At 35.9% G+C, this 27510-nt stretch overlaps 1 protein-coding gene across 1 annotated transcript in view; it reads left to right on the top strand.

Moving 5' to 3' along the window:
• The window catches only part of LOC118699004 (guanine nucleotide-binding protein G(q) subunit alpha-like), a 117078-nt gene that overhangs the window by 34171 nt on the left and 55397 nt on the right, over positions 1 to 27510 (top strand). Inside the window, exon 2 of the mRNA XM_036402576.2 lies at positions 3821 to 4005. Within this exon, the coding sequence (XP_036258469.1) occupies positions 3821 to 4005 (185 nt within the window). The remainder of the gene's footprint in view (positions 1 to 3820; positions 4006 to 27510) is intronic.

Genomic DNA, 27510 nt, shown 5'->3' with positions numbered 1-27510 from the left:
TTAGTATCTGATGAGGTTTATTGCTCCCCTTTTCTGTAAATCTGTGAGGCAATGTACAACGACTGCTTTGTCTGAGTACATGTTTGATGAAACTCTGGTTACAGTATGGTTCTGCTCATCTGTGTAGGATGTTGATTCTACCCTTACCCATGAATCTTCACTTTCCAGGTACTTGTAGGCTTTCTTTCTGCATTTAAGCTCCAAGATGAAAGCCAGTTTTCTGCAAATGTACACACTGTTGTTTTGACAGTTCCTAATAAGTGTGTGTGTACAGTGACTAACAGGGTAGTGGATTTCAATGGCTTTCTCCTTCCTTACATGTTAAGAATGTCCTCTTCTCTCTAATTTAATATAAATTTTCAAACAGTAAAATAGCAGGGTTTATTTGCCTTTTCATAGGTCAAACTTGGGGGAAAAAACACTATCAGGTGTAGTTTAGCAGTCTTTCTGTTTAAGAGATGCCAGTGTGAATTTTACTTAGAGAATAGTATGTTGTTTTAGTTAAAAAACAGCCTTGTATTTGATCTGAAGATACTATACCTAAGATTTTTTTAAAGTTGCAATGCAGAGAAATGCAAAAGCAAATACAGGACAACCATACAAAGGAAAGGCTTGTCATTCTAGGCTTCTACAGTTGTTTTTCTTTTAAATTAGTCTCCTGTATCTTCTTTGTCAGTCACCACAAGCTCTGAAACCTCTCTGCCAGTAGCTGCATTGTTACCTATGTTTAAAGGTTTTCCATAAGTTTTGCAGAGCAAAGAATGTTGTATTTCAACATTCTGTGGCTTGATTTTTGCAGGATGTGTACCAGGAGAAATAAATTGTACGTCATATGTATATATCTGGGTGCAAGTGCATGCATAAGGATCTACTCTGCATTTAAGCAATCTGGCTTCTTTCCTGATTCTGCTTGTGGATGTAATATTGCTAGAAGTACTTTCAGATCTCTGCTTGTAAAATTCTTGATGATACAGTAATTGTTGTAGTTATTAACATTTCAAGAAAAAAAAACAAAGAAGTTTTCAGAAACTTTCAGTTTTTAAGATGCTAAGCTCTTAAAAATTTTGATAATCCTCTATGCCATGATTGGGGAGTTCATCACTATTACAGACATTTCTTTATTATTTTTAGACGACAGTTAATCTTTTTTCATTCATTACGTTGATTTTATCTGAGATGAAGTTTAGAAGTCAGATGACGAACCAAGCTGTGTGCTTGAGTCAAGAATGTGGGGTTTTATTCTGTCACAATATTCAATTCTCAGCTAAGTACTAGACAAGGAGTTATATTAGGACTGGGGAGAGGATGGGGAGGGAAAGGTTGAAAGTAATGTTTTTTAAAAGATGAAGGAGTGTGGCGGTGGTATTCTGATTATGATTGAGTTTTAGGTACATTGTGTGGCTTCAGCAGTCTTGTGACAGATGAGAAGATACTATATATCTGGCTTCAGGGAACTGACTTGACTAATGTAAAGGTGCTGTGGTAGCCAGCAGAAAATTGGTCTCAGTATAGTTTTATCCCCCATTGGTCCATTCTGCTGATCCACTGCACTGCCGTTTCACCTTTGCTCTTGTCTTGTATCCATTAGAGGTATAAGAATGATGGTGGCAGAAGCAGTGGCTAACAGAGCCCATAAGGCATTCATATCCTCTCAGAAGAAAATGTAGATTTTTTTTCTTATGTAATTTCAGGTTTTCTTTTCACCAGGTGAAACAGGCCCACTCAAGGGTCCTGTTCATGCTGTTACGCAGTGTCGTTTGTGTTTATTATGGTAAATGGTTATTATTATTATTGTGGTAAATGGTTATTATTATTATTGTAAATGGTAAAATTTTTAGACTGTATTGCCATGATGTATTTTTTAGCTTGTTCTGTAATGAATGGTTGAGGCTGTAGAAAGCACAAGTTGATACCAGTCAGTGTCTTGATGTCTAGGGGGATGATCTAGCAGCCTTTTGCTGACTAAATGGAGCCTACAAGAAAGCTGGAGACTGACTTTTATGAGGGCATGTAGTGATTAGACAAGGAGAAATGGCATTAAACTTAAAGAGGGTAGATTTACATGAGATGCTGGAAGAAATTCTTTACATGTGAAGGTGGTAGGGCACTGGCACAGGTTGCCCAGAGAACCTGTTGATGCCCCATCCCTGGCAGTATTCAAGGCTAAGTTAGATGGGGTCTGTGCAAACTGGCCTAATGGAAGATGTCCCTGCTTATGGCAAGGGGGGTCTTGTGATTAGATGATCTCTAAGGTCCTTTCTAACTCAAACCATTCTGATTCTGTAGTGTGTAACATCATGTTTGATTTTCTGGGAATGTGTGCGTAAAGAAAACCTGCATTAGAAGTTTGTTATATGTGTGCAGGAAATGGGAGCGATGGTTTCAAAATTATGCTTGTGGGAAGGGCAGAAGATTTTAGAGGCTTAGATTTTGCAGTGTGTACTATCTCAGAAATAGTTAAGGGTTACTCCTGTAAACTTCACTGCTGTGAAACACACTTTTTTGAGAAGACACCAAAAACGTTATCTAAAGCTGCCTTTGTCCTGGACATGAGTATTAGGGCACAAGGCATGAAAGCTTTACAGAAATGATTACAATAAAGCCCAGACTGAAAGTCTGAAAACCACAGCACTGAGCAATGCATTTTGTTTTCTGCAGAGCTGAGCAGCTGGGTGAACACAGGGCTTATGTAGTTGTGCAGGTTCAACTCCTCCTCTTAAGCAAACACAGGGATAATATAGATAAGCTCTTGTAGTTATAGATGAGCTTGTTGAATTGGAGAAAAGGAAAAATGTTGTGTGTTGTAATCTTTGTGAAGTTTCCACAGAGATCTTAACTTTAAGTTGACAAATAGTCATATTTCATCAATATATTACTTTTAGTACAAAGTATAAAAAGACATGAAAAAGATTTAGTGGAAGGAATGACTGCTTATTAATAAATATGAATCAAATTTTAATTAACAGTGATTTCATATGGTTCTGAGATTGAAGTTTGTTGGGCTCTGGTTGTTCCAATACTAGCTTAAAACAAAAAAAAGCTGCAACCCAACCATACCCCCTCAAACAAACAAATTAAAAACCAAACAAGCAAATACAACAAAACTGAAAACCCAAACAGAATCACAGAATTTCTAGAGACCTTTAAGATCATAGAGTCCAACCCATGTTCTAACACCTCAACTACATCATGTCAGCAAGTGCCACATCCAGTCTTTTTTTTTTTAACACATCGAGGGATGGTGACTCCACCACCTCTCCCTGGGTAGATGATTCCAGTATTTGATCACTCTTTCTGTGAAAAATTTCCTCCTTAATTCTAGCCTGTATCTCCCTTGGCACAGCTTGAGACTGCGCCCTCTTGTTCTGTCTATTGTTGCCTGGAGAAAGAAAAGCCTGAAAACCAAAACACATATATCCGTTGCTTGTAATACCAGATTACTGTAATGTCCTGAGAGTTAGCCTAGGAAGACTTTCTTCCTCTCAGAACTTTTGTGATGAACTGTCTCATGAAGTTAAGAGTTTCGTACAATTACATTTTTAAGAATAAAATATTTTCAAATACGAAGTTATATATAATATGTATATTTTGGAGTGCCATTTTGCTCACTAGTTCAGTTGTTAAATCAAAGTGCAAATTTTAATTCAGTTCTTCAGTTGCTACTGATGTTGCTGTTTGACCTTGAACTGGTCCTTGTAGTTACCTTCCAAGCACCACTTGACACTGTTGAGCTCTGCAGTAAGCAAGCTGTCAGCATTGTGCAAAAAAAGTTGTGTTTGTGTCCACTGGGTAAAGCATATCCTTCTTATTTGTCTTGCAGGCACAGGAGAGAGTGGCAAAAGCACATTTATCAAGCAGATGAGAATCATTCATGGATCAGGTTACTCTGATGAAGACAAAAGGGGCTTTACAAAACTGGTGTACCAGAATATATTTACAGCAATGCAGGCCATGATCAAGGCCATGGATACCCTCAAAATCCCATACAAGTGTGAAAATAACAAGGTGAGATTTTTGTTTATTTCTGTAGCTGAAGTTTTTCCTCTTTTTTGTTTTCGGAAATATACTGAAGGTCTCAAAAAAATGACACATCACAGAAGTGATACTGAAAGCTCCAAAGAAAAGGGCGTTTCCTGTCTTGCCTTTTTGTCTACTTTTACAGCACAAATATGCGTTTAAACAAGAGACCTCTCTTAAGATGCCTGGGGGGGCATTGTCACAGAACAGAGGTTTAATGGCAGGCTGCCATTTGACTTCAGTAACTCTTGTCCTTTGCTATGTGGCTGTGCTCTGGTTAGAGCACAGTTAAACCATTCTTGTGATGTACTGCTTAAGGATTGCTATTACATTACAAGTGGAAAAAATTCAAATTATTAGACAAATAGGTGAAGATATCGGTTTGTGTGTGACTAGATTGTTAAATTAAAATTTTCTACGCAAGACCTTAAAACAGTCAGTCTTCTGAGATTGATGCTGTTACTGCAGTTTAAAAGGACAAAATACATTGAAAGTGTTTCTAAGGTTCATCTCTAACTATCTTTTAACATTTTTTAACAGTTTTAACATTTAACAGTTCTAACAGTTTTAACATTTTTTTTAATAGTCAGATTTTAATAGTATGGTAACTACAATAGTTTGTCTCATTCTGTGACTAGGAATGAAATGCTTACTATTTACTTAAAATATATGGTAAGCCACAGAATTACATGTCTGTATCTCCCAATATCATGACGTCACAGAATAGGTCAAATTGGAAGGGACCACTGTGCATAATCTGGTCCAATCTCTTCCTGCTCAAGGAGGCACTGTTTGATAACAGTTCCCTGAGAACTTGTTTGCATTTTTACTGTTGATCCATTATCAGAAACTTTGTCAAAAGGAGAATTTAAGATCTGTGACAAAGTGGATGCCTCACCTTTTTTTCCATCTTGTGAAAGAATATTTAATGATTATCTGGTAGTCCTGAATAAAAGTAGTATTTTCTTTGATAAATTACTCAAAAGTTCTTTTATTCTGTTTTTTTTTCATTAATAGAAAATATCAAAGAGCAGCAACCTTTACAATTAAAAAAAGCATCCATTAACTGGGAAAGAGAAAATGAGATAAACTTGGGTTAGTAATAGAATCTTCTGTGTCTAAATATATGAAGTTTGATTTTTAGACCTGAACTGCTATATGTGTTTTAAAACAGCTGACTTATAAGTAGGAAAGATAAAGCTTATTAGCAGGCTAATGATGAGTTGTTTTTTCATTTGCATTTGCTGAAGTCATCACAGATGATCATTATTTTGTTGGTGATGTAATGTTGCAATAACAAGCGTCTTGCAGGACGGTGACTTGATGCAGTAGGAAGTCAGGAGGATCCCATCTGTCAGAATCAATATTGTTAACCTTCTTTAATGGTGGGTGGGGTTTTTCGTGCATGTGAAAAGGATTGAAAATTTTGTATTTGGTGAGACTCCTGACTGTTAAATTTCATAGTCCAGCTGCCTGCTGGTGCTGTCTGTTTTCCCATCATCCTTTATAAATCACAATCAAATGTCTAATTAGTTTTAAACCTGCATTTTCATTTTCATTTCAGTCTTTTGGCTCCATGTTTTTGCTGTGTGCAAAGCATGAAACATACTGGCCTGAAAAGTTAGTTGATTGTAAAGCACGTTTTTTCTTCAAAATTGGTGTTGACTGTCACTTAGCCTTAATATCTGGAAATCCTAATGATAGATTAGGTTTCTTTTTTCATTGTATTATATTACAGAGTATGTGTTTCATAATTATTTTTGGATATGCTGACTTTTTCTAGTGTGTTTATATGGTTGAGTGAGTTGGGTAGGTTTGCCATAGCTGTATATGCATGGCCAGAACTGTTCACTTTCTCTACATAAAAATTACTTTGCTCAAAGTAAGGGTCTCTGCTCAGCTACTTCACAAGCATTCCCATCAGTTTCTAATAGGGCTACTTGTAGACTAAAATAAAAGTCACCAGTTACCAGGCTCTCAAGGCAATTCCTGTACAAATTCCTTCAGGAATGTAGGAAAAACCAAATGCGCTACAGCATTGTCTCTAAACAGACATGACTGTGGTATACTACACTTTTTCTCTGTATACAAGGTCACTTCACTTCAAAGCACTGAACACCAGTCAACAAATAAATCTGCTCCTTCATTTTTTTACAGGCTGTTGAAAACAAACTCATTAGTCTAGCAATCTAGAAAACACAGGAAGGGAAAACACAGGAAATTCAAATTCCTATTAATTTGAATCTCCTATCAGGAAATCCTATCTCTGGAGAGAATATCTTGAAGTTTGAGTAACAGAATATTTTTAGCACAGTAGCTGTTGTACACTGTAGTTTAGAAAATTGCAGGTCAAGTTGGTATTGATGTGGTTGGGCCTGAAGAAAAAAATTACCCTTTTTTTGGGTCAAGTTCTTCATGTTCTGCAATAGACTTCAGGGCTACAGTATAAATGGTTTTCTCTTACTGTACCAATTTTCATACCTTTAACTGTGATTTATTAAATTTGGAGTATTTTGAATCTCTGAATACTGCTGGAATTTGAAGTGTCCTTAGCAGTCAGTTAAGTAGGCAGCTGTTTTCTTTGTGTGGTGTACAGCATCACAACATTTACATTGGATTATTTTAGTATAATCAACGTAGCCATAGGTAAGTTCTAAATTTCACAGGTCAGTTCTTGTGAGATTATATTTGTCTTCATAGTCACAAATGTAACAGAAGAGGCAGAGATTGAAATGCATTGTCCTATATTATAGTAACCTAGACTGTTTTGAAAGATTTATTATCAGAGTAAAGCCAATTGAGAAATATAATTGTGTTTAGAAGCTAATATCTCAGTACTGATGGTATAGCATTATATAATGAAAGACATTCATTTTTATGTGTTTAAACTTCTGAATGTGAGCTCTTCTGAGATTTAAGATAATGGCTGAGTGTGATCTCCTCTTTTAGGAATTTGTCTGTCATGGGAAATAGTTGCCTATAGACTTTTTTAGTTTCATTTTGAGTAAATTTTACTGTGCTTCCATTAATTCTTTTTCAACTAGAAGTTGTTGTATGGCTTTTGAATTTTAGGGTAAGAAGTATTTTATGAAATAAGGGAAAGTGTTAGTTTTTAGAGAAATGTTCAGAAGCAATTCTGAAAATTGCCCATCTTTTGCAAAATTTTGTTTGTACAGACTAACTCATGCAACCCCAGGTGTTCAAATGTATATTAAAAAAAATACAGGCTTATGCTTTTTGCAGTTTGTATTTTTAGACAAATGAATCTACTAGTATACTAAACACCAAATACTATGGTTGTCCTATACTTTTCCATTTTAATGTAACTTTCAAAAGACAAGTTGTTACTCTGTTCCAGCAGACAGTATCAGGAAGGTGTCGCTCCATGGTGATTAACAGGCAGGAAACCTTACTTGAATCCCACTCCCATAATTTCCTGTGAGACTTCTTAAATATTCATAACTAAACTAATATATTCATAACTAAAACTAATATGAGTAACTGTAGTCTTCAACAACAGGCTGCAGGAAAGTTTTTCAAGAAGCTGGAAACATAAAAGCAAGTTTTGTGGTAGACATTTGCTGTTAAGTTTCTAAGAGTGTTTTCTGATTAATTTTTGCCTGTTTCCCTTGGGAAATGTTTTGCAGTCAAAATGAGCAGATACCAGAAATGGTTTCAAAGTTCAAAATCTTACTAGCATTATCTTCAAGTCCGTAATTGTTTTGTTAGCTTGGTTTTTTCCATGTCAGACAGATCCACTGGAGAATGCTAATAAAATTACAGGCAGAAGTGGGACAATAGGAGCAGGAATGGAATGAGATTGCATAAGTTTTTGTCTTGGGTAAACAGTTGGGAATGTTAAGTGGTGAAATCCCATGGTGAAATTTGATGTTGAACAAACATAGCTTGGAGGAAAGGACTTACTGCAGACACCTCACCTGAAACAGAGTGTGAAGGACTGAATCCAGAGCAGTAGTGTGCAAACTGGGAGGACAGTCTTTCAGTTTAGAGGGGGGGTTTATTTAACAAAAAAGCAAGAATTAAGTTCTTGGGATAGTGACATAAAATGCTTAATGCTTTAGAATGGATATAATCAAATGGCTCTTCAAGCAGATGGAGACGCCTGTATGGTTCTTGTTTAGTATTTAACAATGTTTAGTGCTTGGTTAGTATTTAGGTTCTCTGAGGTGTTTCTCCAAGCACTCAAAACCAAAAAGTAAAATTGCCCAATAAATAGCAAGTCTTGCAGAAGAGTTAAATGTTTCTAAGACCAGGAGGCTCTATAGACATTATTTTAGCAAGAAATAGATAGCTGCAGTCAGATAATGTGCAAGAGTGTATAGAAGATTTAAAATATCGTGGTCATTGAGCTACATGTATTCAGACAAAGGAACTGAAGACAGCTTACTTTTTTTTTTCACTGGAAGCTGCAATATGAGGGAAAGCCCATGTCCCTGATAGCTGGATTTCCTCCCCTGGGGATATTGATCCATGAACTTTAGGGCTTCCAATAAAGCCACAAGCAGTTTCTTCCTGAGTGCTTAGTAAAGAAGCTTTGTGAGGATTTCAGTGATCTTAAATAGATAGCAGCCTCTCCTCAACTGCCTTTCTCATCTTTTTATCAGTCTCCTGTCAGTCATTTGGTTTTCTCATTCTTTGCTGTTCTTTCTGGCACCTCCTCAGTCTTACATACATTTCACCTCAGTGCATCTTTACGTACTTACGTGTGGCATACCATTTTGTCCTACTTTCTTCTGTTTTCCTTCTTTATATTTGAATAAAATTAAAACTAACAAGCAAAAAGCTCCCCATATATGTAGTAATTTATATTCTGTTCTCCTAGTCACTCATTTGCTTGCTCTCTGTTTAGAGCAGAGGGCACTTCCATTTATCTGTATTGCTCTAATGGATTGTTGAATTACTTGTTTCATCTTGTTATGTTCTGCTTAAGTATTCCATACTTCATCCCAACAGAAGCCAAAGTTCTAGCTGTTTTTTCAAATGTGTAGGGAAGATGATGGTATATGAGAAGTAAGCTGGAGAAGCAGAGTTGAATGCTCCCATGAAGAGTTTCAAATACTTTCTTTAAAATAAACATATAGATAAATGAACACTGCTGTTCTTCAGGGAATGTTCACATGAGTGTGTTCACTGATGATGAAGATACGAAATTCACTTAGGGGCAACTTTTATGTGTAATGGGAGTTTGGCATATATTTTAAGGTAGTGAGATTGTGTACTCTTGGAATGGTTCTGACTTTCTTCATGATTAGCCGCCATTATATAAAGATAGGTATTTAGACAATACAGTTTTATAAAAATAATGGATAAACATAATCATATATAAGTATTTTCAAGAAGGTGATATTTAGAAGTCATAGTTTCCTAATTCATTTCTACAGGAGATAGGCTAAGCTTGTCTAATACTTTTTTCTAAATTAATTTCAGATTGAAGTATTTTTGTCATATTTTCCTCTGAAAATTTATAAGAATATTTCTTACTCACAATAACCTTTTTTTGGGGAATTCAGATCCTGTTGTGTTCTGGTTTTATTATGTAGAATGACTAAAAGTTACTTGTTTCTTCATTGTAATTCCTAGTAACACACAAGATGCTTGAAATAAGGTTTATTGCAATCAATTAATAGTTCTTCAGATTAAATGGACAATATATTGATCCAGATTTTGTCAGTCCCTTGTTCAGTGTGCTCTTCCTATATGGTAAAAATTACAGTGCAAGCAGGTTTTGTCTTATAATGAAATTCAGCCTTGGCTTGACAAAAGAGTAGTTAAAAAAATCCACAAAAAAATCAAAACACAACCCGCCCTTCCCTCCTTCCTCCCCACAACCCCCTTTTTTGTTTCTGAAGTTTAATTTGTTTTGGATTGTTGGATGTATTGCCTAGTAGAAGTATTCACTATTCACATTGACCTCTACTTTTTCTGAAAGATTATTTTGCTCTTTTTTTCTCCCTGATTAAATTAGGATTAAAGTCTGCACATGAAGAGGTGATTACATATTCACACTTCATCAATCCAATCACATGCCTACCTGTTTTTAGGCTATGGGCCCATGTAGCTCTACTCTTAGATTTTGTATTCACTTTGGGTGATTGCATAAAGGTGAGTAATGAGGCAAGAATCCAGGGTTTTGCTTCTGGAAGAGTAGGTTGGCAGAGGAAAATCAAAGCATGACATTAGTCACGTTACATTTTAATTTTTTCATAACATTTACATAACAAACAGACAATCACAAGGCTATGGTTGTGTGCTTCATCTTTGTCAAGAAAGTATAGAGCTCTTGACTGTAGATTGTTTAATGTTTAGATTGCTATAGTGGACATAAATTACTAGCTAGGTAAGAAAGTAATTTATTGGGAGCAAGTCACTTCTGTGAACAGTTTCAAATATGACATGAAAAGCTAAATGTTGGGTTGTAGGGATGGGAATTATGAAGAGCTGCTTTCTAACATTTCTCTAACTGTCATGTCTCTCCTCATTAGTCCTGACATACATATGAGTTTCTGAGACAAATGATACTGTGGAAAAGCTGAAAATACAATTAAAATAGTAGTTAAAGTTGTTTCTGATGATGACTTACCATTTTTCTTAATATGACCTTCTAGTCAGTGTTAAAATTTGGCTTACTGTTTAGTTGTTAATCTCCTAAGCCAATTTGTAGATACAGTGTACTAATAGGTTTTACCCTCAGTCATAAACCCATGGAATTGAGTAAAACTGATTTTGCACAGAATATATTTGAAACACTTCTAATATATGTTTTTAATATTCCTTTGACCCTTTGCATTTTTTAAAGCTGCTTTTATTCAAAGTCTGGATTGAAAAAGGATTTCTTTAAAGCTGAAATGTAACCCTAGAACTTAACAGATTTGCTTTAGTTATTTTTTCCTCTTTTTCTTTCTTTTACTTTCTCTGTCACACTTAAATACTACCTTGATCTTTGAAAAGGTGAACGGGTTATGATGAAGAATTGAAAATTAAGCCATTCAAAACAGTGCAAAAACATATCAGATACTGTAAATTCTGCTGTAGCCAATAGTCTACAAGTAAGAAAGGAACAGGAGAAAATGAAATGTAGTGGCATTTTTCAAAAATAATTTATAGGTATTTTAATTTAGCTGTGTAGTAGGAATTTGGGGGAGAAATTAACCTTAAAACTTAGTCTTGGTTTTGAAAAAGATGGAGTTTTTTCCAACCACTTGCCACTTTGTAAGGAGCTTTTAAAAACTCTTGCAGTAAAACAATTTAAGTGGCACTTTGATAATGAGCCATGGAGGAGCTGTTGTGTTGAACTGAGACATCAGTAAAAGACATGAAAATATGTCTAGGACATGTATCTACAGTTACATATGCAGTATGAAATGGATTTTTATTGAAGAAAGTTGGAGTTGCCTATATCTGATTCAAACTTGCTCATAAGGGAAGGTGTTTAAGACTGTGTATGAAAAGATTGAGTAATGCATGTATGGACACATCTCCTCAGAGGCTGCAGAGGAGCTTGCACACTGAGATAACTGAAACTTTCCTGAAGGAGAACACAGACCATGCAGGTGGTATTTAAAGGTCAGGAAGGTTCTAAGGATGCTTCTGTGATGTTGAGGGGATATGTCTTTTTGCAGACTTGTTAATTTTTAGAAGCTCTTTTCAGAATTTTCATAATGATACTGTGTTGTGTATAGTTCACTTACTTCTTGAAAATCCTGTCCTATGAAAAGTGTCTTAACACCAGTCAGCATTTTTCCTAGTTGAGTCGTGGAAGTTTTTAATTTCACCTGTGGGATATTCTGGTACTTCTGATAGGGAAAAGAAATTGTGTGACATTATTATTAGACTCATTGTGAAAGGCCCCGTTTTTAAAAAAGTTCTTTTTCTGGGGCAGCTTTTATAAACAAAACCATCCTAAACAGAGAGGAGCATGACAGTAAAGCCCTGTAGCTCATGCCCTTCTTGTGTGATAAACAATGACTTGCACTGGCTGCTGTTGCTATAGTGGTGTACTCTGTCACTGCACTGCAAAATGTTTTAAATAGCAGCTCCCTGCTGTAGAAAACTACTCAAATTTTCCTCATGTCTTTTCTTTCAGAAAAAAAGTGTACCTTTTCAAGAAGTAGTTTTTTGAGGATTAATGCTTGGTAGGAGCTATAGCTTGCTCACTCACTAGCTTTGTTGTTTCCTGATTGCAGTGGGGTGTGTAAGTTCTTCCTGGTATGTTTCTGCCTATCTGTCCCTTTTTGGACACTCGTCAGCTTTTGTGGTCTTCCTGTAGAGCTTCCTGTGCACTGCTGTCTGATAATACCATATGAATCAGCAATGTGGGTAGTGTTTTGCCTGTCTGACAAATAAGGAACCTCCAACAGTAATGTTTTTAATTTTTCTACTTTGAAGTCAGTACTATTTAGAGTTACTTTCTTATGGCACACTGGGATGGATTTCTGTGATCCAGCAGGTCTTTTTTGATTTATCATCTACTGGCTAGAATATGCAGTAGAAAACAACCTTTTATGCGTGCATCCCAGGCAGGTGTTGTAAATGTCTGCATGTACTGAAACAGATAGAATCCTTGCCAACATAAAATGCAATCAAATTCTGGCTTTGCTAGATTTTAATGCAATTTTTCATTGTGTCCTTCTTACTGGTCTAAACACAAGAATTAGATTTTACGAGTTCTTTCCTCTTTGGAAAGGGATGAAAATTAGATTTTTCATATGAAGTTACTACAATGAGAGGAAATTTAAATAAATACGCCTTGGGGAGAGGGGTTGGTAGAGATGTGGGCAAAGGGAGGAATATATAGTTGATATGTAGGCTGAGTTGTCAGGATTCTGCTTTGTAAAGAAAGAGTTAGTCCCTGAAGAGAGTTTGTTTAGTAATGCTTTTCCAGTGTTCAGATGGTCTCATTAGGTCATTAATCTTTGAACATGACACAATTATTTCTCAACAGGTTATCAAGTAAGGTATTTCCTTAGACAACTGTTTTTATTATTTTATATTTGGCAATTAGATCTATGTTCTTGTGTTAAGGTTTGTGGGATTTCTTTTTCTTTCACTTTGCATATTCTCTAATTTTATGCAATTGTATTTGGCAGAAGAGTGTGAGGGAGAGTACTAAATGAGAACTCTTACACTGCTGTGCCTTGTGCCTGGTTCCCATATTCTTTTTGAGCTTTCGCACTTCTTAGAATTCAGGGAGTTTCTCAGGACAGTCTTAGTTTTCTTTAGCAGCACAGGAAGTAATCACGTGAATCAGTATTTAACACAGTTGGAAAAATGGTTGATATGACTCTGAAACACAGGCTTCCTGATATAGTTGTATTTTCCAGCACCTGCTTTGCAGATACAGATTTATACCAGCTGCAGAGTTCCAGGGAATTTTACTACAGTTCTTGTTAAAAATAAGTATTCCCAAGTGGCTGAGGAATCAAACAAAAAACAATGCCATAATTTTGGGTCTGCAGTTGGCAGCATTGCACGAAATACATAACGTCCCTTCTTTACAGTACAAGAAAAGAAGAGACAGTAACTATCTCATCCTTAAAATGAGCAGAAATGTAATGCATGCTTTCACTAGGAAGTAACTTTATAGTAGAAATTGTAGTTCATAGATGTTTTGAAAGGCTGAGTAAAAATACTCTTAACTAGAACACTACTGCATGCAAAATTCAGACATGTATTCATGCCCATCTCCTAATTATGCTTCACTACATCAACAGATGAGTCTTACGAAAGAAGCAATGATAAATCTCCACTCATAGTGTGTTACAAGTGCCTTCACTGTTACCATTTATAAATAAAATCAATAAGTGAGCTAAGTATTCTCCTCTGCACTACATAATTTTTTTTTTCTTCAGCACAACCGATTATAGAATAAGGGAAAGGCTCATATCCCTTAAAATACTTCTTCTGTTCTGTGGTAATCTTGCCATTCTGAGTGTCAGTCTCTACTGTCTTTCGTCTTATATCATCTTGTTATATGGAGACCTGTACTCAATAGAGATCAGTGGGTAGGCCTGAAGTACTAATAGCTAGACATTAAAATGAAGACCAGGGCTGGAAAAAGTGTTCAGAGCTATTGTGGGGAGATTCTTCAAAGGCAGAGCTTTTCCTCCCTCCTTTCCAGTATTATTAACTGTGATTCTGTCCAGTGCCCCAGATTCTCTGCCCTTCGCCCTGCTTGCAGTAGCAGTCTTGCTCTGAGCAGTCCCAGGACAAACCCACATCCAGTTTGCAGCACAGATTCTTAAATGGAGAGCAGCAGTAAGCATGCTTAGCATGTGCTGCCTTCAATCACCATGAACTGTCAGTCTCTTTGAAATTCTCTCACACATCTGGTGGCCTGCAGTAAGCTGTAGGGATCCTTTCTTCGGTCCGTGTCACTTTCGGTGGCTTATATGGCCCTGAAAATGTCAGTCTTACCGCAAGCAGCATAGATAAGAGTCTAAATATGGATCTTGGATGGTATCCCACAGCATTTAAATTAACTTTAATGTTGGTTAATTCAAAGATAGGAAACTTAAAGCAAACTAGTTTGAGTAAGGTAATTGCCTATTTTTTTTCCCCTTTCTGTCCTCTGAATGAAACAAAACTCTTTCCTTCCTTTATGACATCATTTTACCAAAGTATTAGTCACTGCTAGTTTGGTGTTGCTTCACAACCTGTATCACTGGGGAACTGAATGCTGGAATCATGTTTGTGGCTCAGTGCCTTGGGCAGCTGCACACACATACAGAAGTACATGCTCTACAGTCTTGAGAGCTGGTTCAGAAAATGGACTGCAGTGGTTTTGGATACTTGTTCCTTATGGCCAACCTCAGGATCTGCACACTAACCTCTGCTCCCCTGCAGTGTTCAGTATTCGTGTACAGAGATGTGATTTGAGAAAGTAGAGAAAGCACAGCAATGTCTGCCAGATCTACTAGCTGCTGCTGAAAGTTAGGTCACCATGGAGGATGTTCTAACTTAACTTGGAGTAGTGCCTGAAGCTAAAAGCATCAACTGTCAGGAGGGTATAAAGATGATTTATCCCTATCTTATGCTTAAGTCTTTCTTTCAAATCTCTCCCCCCCCCACCCCACCTCCCCCAAACTCTCAATTAAGTATTTCTTGGCTGATTTTCTAAGTTTGACCTCAGACCTCATGTGCAACTATAGAACATTCTAGAAAATGTCACTAAGTCCATACCAGATCCTTTTGGAGGTAATTTTTAATATATGCTTATACTGGTTGATACGATCATGCAGTTAATCGATGCAGGTAATATCTTCCACTGATTAAAACAAGAAACACCCTGAGCTAAACTAAGTGACCTACATGAAACTAAAGTAAGCAACTCAAGTTTTGCTATCAGGTTTCATTTCTTGCCAACCTGATTTGTTTGTTGAAGATTTATTTGCATTTTAACTTATAGAGGTCGATACTATTCACTTATCAGAAAAATCAAGATGGAAAGTATTTTTGCTGGTAAAAAAATGTATGTGTTCATCTTTATTTTGAGATTAAAAGTGTGAACTGTTGCCTGTCAAGAAATTTTTCTCCCTTCGTTGGTTTCTGAATGTGAATTTCACACATTGTCTGGGGTTTTGTTCTGCTTTTGAGTGTTCATTTTTTTAATGGTGGGAAAGTTACTTTTAAGAAGTGAAATTCTCTATTGTGGATATGAAACAATAGTGATTTAATTACCATTTAACATGTAAGTAAAGCAATTTATAAAGAAATTACCTTCAATTTCTTAATTTTAATATTGGCTGTGTAACAAGCAGGAAAAAGACAATCTAGCTTCAAGAAGCACAGTTTAAGATGAGCTCCAGTACGTTTCTTTTAATGGGACAAAACTAATGCTGCCTCTTCTGACATCAGTTTTTTAAAACAGTTAAAACCAAAATCTACTCCTTGTTAAAACATGTCTGGCACCATTTTGAAGCATTTTTTTGATATCTTAGTAATTGTACTAGCATTGTCTAAACATAAGGAGGGGCTTTTGGTATCTTAGCTGCTAATTCTGCTTTCACTGACTCCCTTTTACTTACTTTTTTTTTAGCGTTAGTAAATCTGTCCTCTGCTGTGAGAAGTTGTAACAAAATTAATCCTAATTTTGGAAATTGCAGGATTGTGCATAGTCAGTTTGTAGTGAATATTGCTTTCTAATGCTTTCTGTCACCACCCTGTTTTTGCTTGCGTTACCACCTCTGATCTTTTTAATCTAATACATGCTTGCTTTTTGACCTTTCCATTATCACTGTTTCAATTATATGAAAACTGAAGGATAGGTACTTACAACTGAGTAGAAGTCGGAAATAACAATTAGGAAGGCAAACCTTATTTTCCTCTCTTCCAGCTCTTCTAGTGAAATGCTGTTAACATAAGTGATTCCTGCCTAGTAGATGAACAGTGAAAGCACAATTGAGATTTCTGAAAGATACTTCTTAATTGCATTGCCAGCCTCAGACTCCAGAGTCTGACTCAGCGAAGAAGTGTTTTCCTCCTCCCCCTCTGTCTTGTCAGTGTGAGTTCACTGTTGGTGGGGCATATGACTGCCATACAGATAGTGCACTTGAACAATCACTGTCTGTAGTCCATAGGGCAGCTGATTTGGATTTACTGACATTGGGGTGCACGAGGCAAGCTAACGAAGCCCCTTCCAGTACCAAAAAAAAAATACTTGGCTCAAGAAACACCAAGTTTGATCTACACTTTGATCTACAGTTACTTTCTTGTTATTTATTTGACCAGCACCCCACTACCACTGCAGAGCAGCAGGCTGAACCAGCGCCATGTATTTTGTATGCATTTAGCAGGAATATGGGTAGTTTACCCATGGAAACCTATTTGCCTCTGATTCTACACAGATTGTCAGTAGGAGGAGTTATTCTAGGCGGTTAAACAGTATTTAGGCTTTTATTCAGGAGCCACAGTACCTGTATTTCAGATTACACAGAGATGGTAGAAAGCTTCCCTACAAACTTTCTTCAGCAAAATAATGAAGATTAAAGGTGTAATTGAAATTATAACCAAAAATATGTTCTTTCCACTTATTTATTCTACAAGGCATTCCCTCTTGACATCAAGTATCCTTCCAAGCACAAGTTTCACAAGCGTAGTGGAAGTATTCATGCAAAAACTTTCGGGAAAAAACAAGTATTCAAAAAAATCTTTGCATGTTTTAGTAAAGAATGCATTCTATCTGGCCCATAAGTTTTTATCTTTTACAAGGGTACTTGAAACTTGCCGTTAATTGTCATGAGTCCAGTGGTTGTCCTCTTAATCATATTGATAAGTACTTGCTCAGACTAATACCAGGTTATTAATGGAAGGCTTCATAAGCATGAGCAAAGGTTCATAATTTGGTCAGTATATTTGCAATGTCAAAAGGCAAGTCTCTGGCTGACTGCCTTCCTCTCCAAAGTATGGGACTTAACAGATTCCTTCTCAGGAGGCTACTGCATCTTTTCTGTGTTTGGTGTAAAGGCTAAGTTAAAAAATGTGATATGCAGAGTCCTGCCAGTAATAAAATCTCTGTTCAAGAAAATGGAAGATTTATTTCTGTGCTTTGTATTTATTGTATAGGACGCAGTTAAAATTTAGTTTTAGACTGTGCTTTAGTAAGTTTTGGTGAAAAGCATGAGCAGAGTTTTTGTAAGACACAGTTTTACTTTTTTCTGAAGATTTTCTTTGTTAAGAGCCTGACAAACAAATGTTAATATTACTGAATACCTTATTGAAATGAAAAATATGGGGAAAACATCCAGAGAAAGATTGCAATAGTAAGTAACTGAAATTCAGTTACTATTGTTTTTGTTAGTGGAATATTCTGTGGGTTTTTTACATGATAAATTTAATACTGTTTTTCCTTAGTCATATAAATCTATGGCATTGTCCTTGTGCTACCTTAGTCACTCTTTCCGCTTAGCTCTGCTATCTGTGGGGGTGGTGAAAAAAAATTACACCTCAAATTATACTGCCTGAACTAATTAATTTTAGACCTCTTCTGAAGATCTAACTGCTGAAATACTGTTTCCTTTTTAATTAAGGGGCTAAGAAAAAAATAAAAAGGAGGTGCTTACTAATGGGATGAAGGTGTTTTCAGTCTGTATAGACAGCAACTCTTTATGGCAATCCTTCTCTAGAAATACGTTGTACATTGGAGTTAGGAGCAACACTCGACTCCTTGGGTTTAGGTTTGGATGCTTGATGGCAAACAAACTAGGAATACATGATATTACTTGATGCAGAGTTGGTTGTGTTACTGATGAGTCACTGTCCAGCTAACTGTGTTCTTTTTAATCTGCTTTGTTCATACTTTTCCCTCTCCTAATTATGAAATAAATATTTATTGTAGAGCTTGAGTGAAGTAAATCTATAATGATGAGTAAATTTTTTCATTTCAGTATGTTGTTGTGTTTGAGGTTTTTTTCTGTTGTTGCTCCTGAGGCAGTAGCTGAATAAAAGGGAGGAATTTGCTGGTTACCTGGCAAAATCACACAATTTTTTGGTAGTTTATGTAAATACCATGTCGTAGTCATTCATCTGTCAGTTGACCGTTTTCTTTGGAGACTTTTCATTCCTATTCCACTTACCAAGGAGACTAAACATAATGTACCAGAGTTAAGTAAAATGAAGATTATTAAAAAAAAACACACAAAAAAAGAACAAAACACAAACCCCCGCCATCAACCAACCAAACACAAATCTAGAATTTGCAATACTTTTTGTTTTAAAGTCTTGGTAATACGCACTGAATATCTTCTGGGGAAGGGAAGGTAGTATTATCTTAGTTATTCTTACACATCTTAAAGGTCCTAGACTGAAATTTCTGGAGCTCCCTTTTGCATTAAACTGATTACAAGGTGGTGGCATTGTAACTCCTGCTCAAGGTAGAAAGAAGAGGAGCCTTTATTTATGAAAGCCTCTGTGTGTATATTTCCCTTGATAATTGTCTCAGGCTGCATTTAAGGTTTACTTCCTCCTTAGGAGCTTGAGTCTAGAAGAACAACAGTTCTGCATTTTGTAAGTTCCCTTAAGCTCTTGCAGCAGAACAAAATTGGCATAGTATTTTAATTGTGTCACTATTGCTGAAAAAAATAATGAGGAGGCTGATCGTAAACTTGTTGAAGTTATGAACAGCAGCACAAGCAATTTAGCTTTCTGGTCAGTAACTCAGGAGGACAGCACTGTTTTAATGTGCATGTGTCATGCTTGTTATCTCTGTAAATACAATAGGAGAAGGCAAGAAAAGTAGTAATACTTTACTTAGAGTTTAAGTCATTAATGAAATAGGCTTGAAAACTGAAGCAAAACCAGCATATCATGGGAGTTAGGAAAGTGGCTGACAGTTGTTATGAAGCAAGCCAGTTATATAAATTGTGAGATACAGTGTCATTCAGGGGTTGGAGGCAGGGGGCCATTTCATTGTTCCTCTGATTGAATTACTTGTAGAACTTAGGAAGTCAGTGCAGCTATGTCTGCTGAACATGTTGCTAGTGTCAATGAAACTGCTTTGCTTCTTGATACTTGCCCCTCTGTAAATACAGTAGGCAGATGCTTTATCAGTTACCTCCTTAGTTCATAAACTCCATCTGCCTTTCTGTAGGCTCTCTATGTGCTGTGTTTAAGATTCAAATAAACCTCTGGACACCAGGTTCTTCTCATTTCAGTGAGAAGTGGGGAACCCTCTAGAACCAGAAGCAGTGTTTTGAATTCAGGCTCTGGTATTTGTGATGCTGATGTGAGAGGCCCTAAAGAGGAGAACACAGTGAGCTGTGTGAGCATCAGGTGTGACACAGCACTGAACAGCTTCACTGCTGCAGTTTTTTTTTTTTTACCTCTTAGCTTGACAACAACATGAATCATGGCAAACAGTTAGGCAGAGGTCAGAAAATGTTCCGTACAGGTGACCAGGCAGTTGTTAGGCTATAGAAACATAGCTGTGTTTGTTACTATACAAATGAGATGGCTTGTCATGTAATCTCCTGCTAGGGTAAGGTTTGTCTCGGGTCTGGAGAACTGTTCTGTCTTTCAATTACCTTGTTTTGCTAACTGATTAATAGTGCTCTTAGTTTTATGATGTTTGTCTTTATTATACAGACATTCATATGCATTTTTAAAAGAGAATGTTATACTGCAGTTCATTCAGAAAAAGTTCCAAGCTATTTGAAAGACTGGTTTTAAGCTCTGTGTCAATGATTATATATTCTCTGATAAATATTTTTGTGAGAATTTTTTTTCAGAGCTGCTTTAATTCTTTTGATTAAAGTAATTTTCAAACAGGCTGGATAAAGCATGCCAACCCTAAATTATCTGTGCTAAAATAACTTTATGTTAACTCATTTCACTATTAAATAAAAAAATCTAACATCCTGGATGATGACCAGTTAAAAGCTTAGAGAAAGCACCATTGGCTGTATAAAAAAGACAATAATAAAATAAGGTTAGAACCAGATTGATGTAAAAAACAATGTTGGCTACACAGGAAGATTTCTTACCAAAATCTTTGTATTTCTAGGCATCTATTATTTGTAGTAGTACTTAGGAACTTATTAGTAAATATTCAGGAAATAAGAGGAAAAAAACCCATTAGTTGATGTTAATAAAAGCATGACATTTGGGAGAAAAGTTCCAAAAATGTTAACTCCTGCACAATTCAGAAGCTGTGTGCACTGAACTCACTCCTTCAGTTCAGAGTCTTATGAAAATAAGTTCAGTGTGTTTGAAATGCTGCTTGAGAACAGAAAGAGAGAATGAAAGCTATAATTAGAAATCTCATAGGAGTTTTTGGGCTTGTACTGTGCAGTACTGTAACTTTGTACATCAATGTCACTAGAAGTTGTCTCCCATGTCCTGTCCCCAGGACACGCTTTTGGAAGCTGGAGTGTTTATAGGTAGTATGGGATCTAAGACAAACTCTTAGGGCGGCACCTTACAAGATCTTTGATGGAAATACTTGGAGCAATGAAAAATATGTAAAGAATGGAAAGGAAAGAGTCATACAGGAGAGGAGTAGAGATTGCAAAAATATGGTTATTAATTGTATAGCAACATATGATCCTGCCATTTATCACTGATGGTCTTCTCAAAATGATAGTAAAAAAGTTAATACCAGGTACAGAATAGTTCTCAGGTTTGGTTCAAAATTTCTTTGTTTGATTTGTTTGATTCTGGTGTCGCTTTTTGGTGGGGGGCTGGTTGATTGCTTTTTTGTTCCCTTTTTCTTGGTGTGTTTTTTGTTTTTTAGATTTGGGGGGGGGGGGGGGGGGGGGGGGGGGGGGTTGGTGGTTTGGGAGGGGAGGGTATTTTTTGGGGTTTTTGCCAGGGTCCTAGTTCTTCTGTGAGACTTCTAATGTTCTGCTTTCAACCTGACAAGGTGTTGCTATTGCATATTTCTCGTTTGTTGACAGCAGACTTAATGTGTTTCCAGAGACTTCAAAGCAAGAATGGTTAGTCTATACATAGTTTTGGAATCAAGACATTTCTCTCATTTTTCTTTTGATGGCAGAAGATATACTTCCACAGTAAGGAAGGATTCTGTTAAGAAAATAATTCTGCACCTGCTGCCAGAACTAGATAATTCCAAACTGTGTTGTAACAGGTTCCTCTCTCCCATTTCATGTGCTGAATTACCAAAACCAGTCAATTACTTTAGATTTTCTTCTGTACCTACAGCCCCTTTTTTCCACGTCAAAACCAGTTTAGCTTAGTTTAGATTCAGTTTAGCCCTTCTGCCCTTCCATATGAGGGTTTTAATTTTAATTATTAATTTATACCTGGTTTTATTCTTCCACTGATGCTTCAGAAAATTAAATCTCACAGTTTATTTTAGGATTGTAAAACTTGCAGTTTTCCAGTGTTCAGAAATTTTAGATCATACCTAATATGTTATATAATACAATATATGCTTCACTTCGTGGTATTGTATTTAACTGTGCAGGTTTAGTGTCTGCTTTCAGCAGGAATAACAAGTAACAAGTAACTGGAACTGTAAAAAGAAAGTCTTCATAGGATTGCCTAATTTTGTACTGTTCAGAAAGACTAATGTGTACTATTGACATTTAGGAACTGTGATAAGCACTAAGTTCCATAGCAGTTTTTCCGTGTTTCTGAAATTGTGATACAATGCAACAAGGATCAAAGGAGCAATACCCGTTGTAATATGTTTTTTCACTTTGATTTAACTTATTTTCAGTTTTTGAATATAACTGCTGAAATGGCTATGTATTTCCAAGTGCAAAGCCATAGAGTTTTTATAATGAATGTGAAAATATGGAAGTATTTGAATCAAATTTTGAAGATAACTAGAAATAAAACAATGCTTGAAATGGTCATTGCTTGGAGCAGAAAAAAACCAAACACATTTTATCTCTTCTAAGGAATCTAAATTTGATAGTAAAGAAACAGCAAACACTTGCGGTTTCAACAGCAGAACATGTTCAGCCAAGAAATGTAATGCAGGAAACCAAAAGTAGCAATATTTGTAACATTGAATCCTGTCCCATTTATGTTACTTCGATATATATACACACACACACTGCTTTTTGCTGAGCTTCAATTTAGTTTTGAGTACTTACAGAAAAAGCCATAAATAGGGAAACTGATTCTGTTATTACTGGTTTTGGTATTCTTTTCTCAGGAAACAAAACATTGGTCAGGATGCTACATGATGAATCATTATTCTCCTTATATTTGAAAAAATTAACATCACCAGTAAATTCAAAATTTACACTTTTTTTCTGAAAGTGAGCTAATTCTGTAGCAATACTTACAAAATGCTACATGGTGCTGAACATGTTTTTATAGCTGTGCTGTACAGATAGCTGAGTACTAATACTTTGAGTTACTTTTGGTTTTGAAGACTTGCAGTGGATCAGCAATACTTCTGTAACTTCACAGACCTGGAGAAATGGGTCTGTTTGGCAGTTTTGAAAATTGTTTGGTGAGAACATTTAGATAACCTCCTTTTTCCTGGTTAGATTCTTTGTTTGGAATGATCTGCTGTAGGATCAGATGAGCAAACTTATTTTTTTCTCAGATAATTTGTCTAATTTCAGAATCTTGATTGGATAAAGATACCTTTGTGTTTGCTGCCTTTACTTGGGGGAGTAGGTCCATTGTATCATATTTCATCATAACTCTTTCTGGAGCATATTTTTACTGCTTCTTTTAAGCATATTTTTAACATACAAAAGAAGGGATTCATATTCCCAAGTTCTCTGTTATTCAGAAAAAAAAATATCTTATACCCTTGATACTCCCTCCTTTAGATAATTTGCAGGTATTGGAAAAATCGGTATTTTAGAAAGCTTCATGTGGTTTCATACATCAAAGCTTCTTTCTCCTAATTTATTAAGAAATTTTCTTTAACGAACCTCATTGATCATGAGAACAATTTGGTAGTTACCTTGTAATTCCCAGAAAAGTCCCATTTATCCTTCTGCCTCAGATGTCTTCCTGCTTGCCTGCCTCCCTTGGAGGTCCCTAATGCTTTAGGGTTATACTTTGCTTTGTTTTACCTTTCTTGGTTTTTTTCAGTTCACATGTGATTACAATTTGTCCTTTAGACCCTTTTTTCTGGGCCTGGATGGGATTCATATTATCCTCTGTGGGACTGATGAGGCAATATAATGTCAGCCATAGGATGCCTATCCTGCCAACAGCCTTGGGAATCGTAATTTATGTGGCAACTGCATTTCAGGGGAAAAAAAAATCTTCCTTCACAATTTTACATTATGCACTTGAGTTTTATGCCTGAAAGTTCTTGGGGAATGCATTACTGAATCCTCCTTACTCTTTAGACAGGAGGATCTGGAGGATTGGAAATGGTTTTTTCTCACAGATCAGAGGCTAGAAGGCAACCCATCAGCATCCTAGAAAATTCTAGTTATTTCTTTTCCTGTTTTTCACATGGAGTTTTGTATTCTGGTTTCATAAACTAGCTGAGTATGTTTTTTGACAAAGGAGAACAAAAGACGACTCATTAACTCTTAAATTGTTACAAATATTCATTGAATATTTACAAGAAAACAAATGTTCATGTGATTAGTTCATCTCTTCTGAAACCCTCATTGTCTCCCAAAGATTTATCTGTCAGATTACAGTGAGTAAAAAGCTTAAAAGGAAACTTTGTGTTGGTGAAGTTAGTGGAAAGTTTGTTTCAACCTTAATTATAAAAAAAGCTGCTGTCTTTGTGTGGTTCTTTGCTTTGTTCCATTTTGCATATTTTCTGGTTTTGATTGGGTTTTGTGGTTTTTGTTTTATTCTGCTCCTTGTCCAGGCTAACAAATTCTTTTATGTTATTTGCATATAAGTTTGGAGGGAAGACCTTAGGGCATGAGGATTGGAGTGAGGACAGGGACATGGGAGAGAGGGAGTGCCAGACCCAACAGATTAGTCAAAAAGGAAGTCAAATGCACCTAATTTTTTATAATGGTAGCCAGAACTGGCATCTCTTTCTGCTGAAAATTCTCAAGAAGTTTTTTTCAAGCCACCTCTTTTGTAGCGCCCCCCTGCTGCCCCCATTTTTTTCTCTTTAAGCAAAGAGCCTTGCAGACTTGCATCCTCCAAGTCAAGGCTTGACATGCATGCAGGAACGTGCAGACTTGGAAGACAAAATAGAACTTGATCTCTCAAAATTATTTTTTTCTGATGAGCCAGAAAATATTTCATTGGGAGCACTTTTCTTACTGGCTTGTGGGAAAGTAGGGAGTTCTGCTCTTTAAAAGGGAGTTTTTAGTGGAGCTTCTCCATACTGTTGTATGTAGTCTAGACTAGCAAAAGTGCCTTGGGTTGTTTATGTTTCCCACTTCAATTGTATCTCCTATTTAAGAGTTTTTCAAAGGGATTACATTACTTATGCAGGAGTATAAAGCTACTGAAAGAGTAAACTGAAAAGTGTACAAAGAGTTCTGTAAGGAAGTCCAAGCTAACGTTACTACTTTTAACTTCCCACTGAGAATATCTGTCCTTGCTTATGGAGAAGCTGTGTCTGTTTAAAAACTTAGTTCTGTACATTTTTCACTATCCACCCCTAATTTTTTTCTTCTCAAGTCGTGAAGGGCCTTCCTGCTTCCTTTTGAGAGAAAAAATGTAACTGGAAAACAGACCAGAATTAAGAAAACTCCCTATATGCATGCTATTTCATGTTGTTCCCTTAGTGAAATAACTCAAAATACATAGCAAACAGGTTAGATAACTTAATTAATTATTCTAATTTAAATTCAACTGTTAATGATACTGAAAACTGAAGATGAAATATCATTGTCTCAGACACTGTGTGACAGACACACGTCTGCCAATGATTTCAAGATGCATGTTACTAAATATGAGGCTGTAAAAATAACACTTGCCCACAAACTTGCAGACTAATAATGCTTGAAAGAGTTCTATATGGGAGACCTTGAAGTGTGTGAAAAACTTTGAATTCAGTGTTCTCTTAATATGATGCCATCCATGCCTTTTTCAGAGGATTTAAATTCTTATTACATATTGCCGCCTTCAAGAGATGACTGATGTGCAATTTGAATGGATTTACTTGTTTTAAGGTACTGTCAGGCTTTATAGTTCAAATTAGCTAGTTGTTACAGCTGTATTAAGCACATTACAGTCAATATATATGGACACAGCATGTTCTCTTTCCAGATTATTTTCTACAAGTTTAATTTTCTGCTTATTTGCATAGAACATATAATTTTTGTTGATTTTCTGTTTCTGAGGCCTGTGGCTGTTGTCCTCGTAATTTATGGATCCAAAAGTAGTGATGATCTCTTGTCAACATTTTTTACTTTCTCTTGCTGTAGATAAATGGTGAGAAGCAAAACTTACATTACACTTACTTTCTAGCTCTAAAAAGAAATATCATATTTCGTAACAAAGCAGATATATTTTTACCTGTTTACAATTTCAGTTATATTTAACACTTTTCTCACACTTTAAAGAGGTTAATACAACTAGGAAGTTGTTTCCTGTATTTTGCTCCTTTCTACATATTTCATGTTTTCTCAGGGAAAAAAATATTTTCTTAATGTCTCTAAAATGTTTTTTCTTTATGATACAATATTCTGCTGAAGTCATGCTGTTCTTTTATGAAATTTCTTAGTGTTCTACTTAGCATTCCACCCAAGAAGAGTCTGAAAATTTGACAGTAGCTGCATTTTTACACATCATTCCAGTTTAATAATTTTATGAAGTTATCCAACATCCATTTTTATCCATTGCTTTATATACTTTTTCTCAACCTAATATGAAGTCAGTCATAAATACCATAAATATTAACTGTGTTGAATACCAGCCTCTTATTTGGCAGGAGAAATTAGGAGAAATTAAGTGTCAATAGTAGAATGGATTGCCTTAATTGAAAATATTTACATTACATGTAATGACATCTCTTTAACTTCAGATACATGGTAGTTACTTCATATATCCAGAATGACTGTGAACACATAAAATCCATTTGACAGAAGAGATTCTGGATTCATACCAATGACATGTCTCCCATTTACTGGCTTGAAGTAATATTCATCAAAAATTGGTGCTTGTTTGATGATGTAATACAAGGTGTTGGGTAAGAGGCTGGTGAAGATCAGAAAATCCTGGCAGAGCCACAGTGGTTTCAGTGAATCTACACTGATTCACACCAATTGCAATCCATGCTCAAAGATTGCAGATAACTATTATTTTTTCATTGTCCCAGGTTTCAATAGAATTGAAACTTCTCTATGAAAAGAAACTTTTTCATTTTAAAATGTGTTTTTCTATTTAGCATTTTGTTTTCATTGTTAGAATACATATAATGCTAATGTTTTCATCATAACAGATGTTGTAATGCATATAAACAGTATAGCACCACTGTTTATTTATTTCATCCAAACTTCCTAAGAGTGACTTAAATGCCCCTTGTGATTCATAGTGTGGTGAAAGAAGTCACTGTTGCCACCAAAGGCTTGCTTTCTAGCAAGATGGTTCCAGAGTTAAACCTCTATTTTGCAGTTTATGTGTAGGGCTAGAATGTTCTGTCTTGAAAAGATGTTCATATATTCAGAACTCACAAAATAGGGTTATCTAATAAGGAAAGAAGTAGTATTGGAAAAACAAGTAATGTGAAGAGAAACTTCAAGTCATCCAGCGGTAGATGTTTTCAGTTGTATTTTAGTAAGGTACACATATGTGGTCAAATCGAAATACTGCTGAATGGTTACAGAAAGCAACAAATCACTTAATCACCTTCTTTCTTTATTGTGTAATGTCATAAAAGGTATATATGGCATATATAGGGGCAGGACCTCTTCAGCTGCAGAATTTGTTAGAGTTTCTGACTATGAACACTTGTATGTAATTTTCTTCAATAAATAACATGGAAAAAAGAATGAGAGTTTTAAGTTTCTCATACTGATTATTTTAAAAAAAGGGAAAATTTGTCTTGAATCAGTATGTCTTGCTTCTAGTCCCATTCTATTGAACTATAACTTAAGCTCTAATCTTTTAATAAAATGA

The sequence above is a fragment of the Molothrus ater genome, chromosome Z, assembly GCF_012460135.2.
Source record: "Molothrus ater isolate BHLD 08-10-18 breed brown headed cowbird chromosome Z, BPBGC_Mater_1.1, whole genome shotgun sequence".
Taxonomy (NCBI): Eukaryota; Metazoa; Chordata; class Aves; order Passeriformes; family Icteridae; genus Molothrus; species Molothrus ater.
This window is presented reverse-complemented; position numbering and strand designations above follow the sequence as displayed.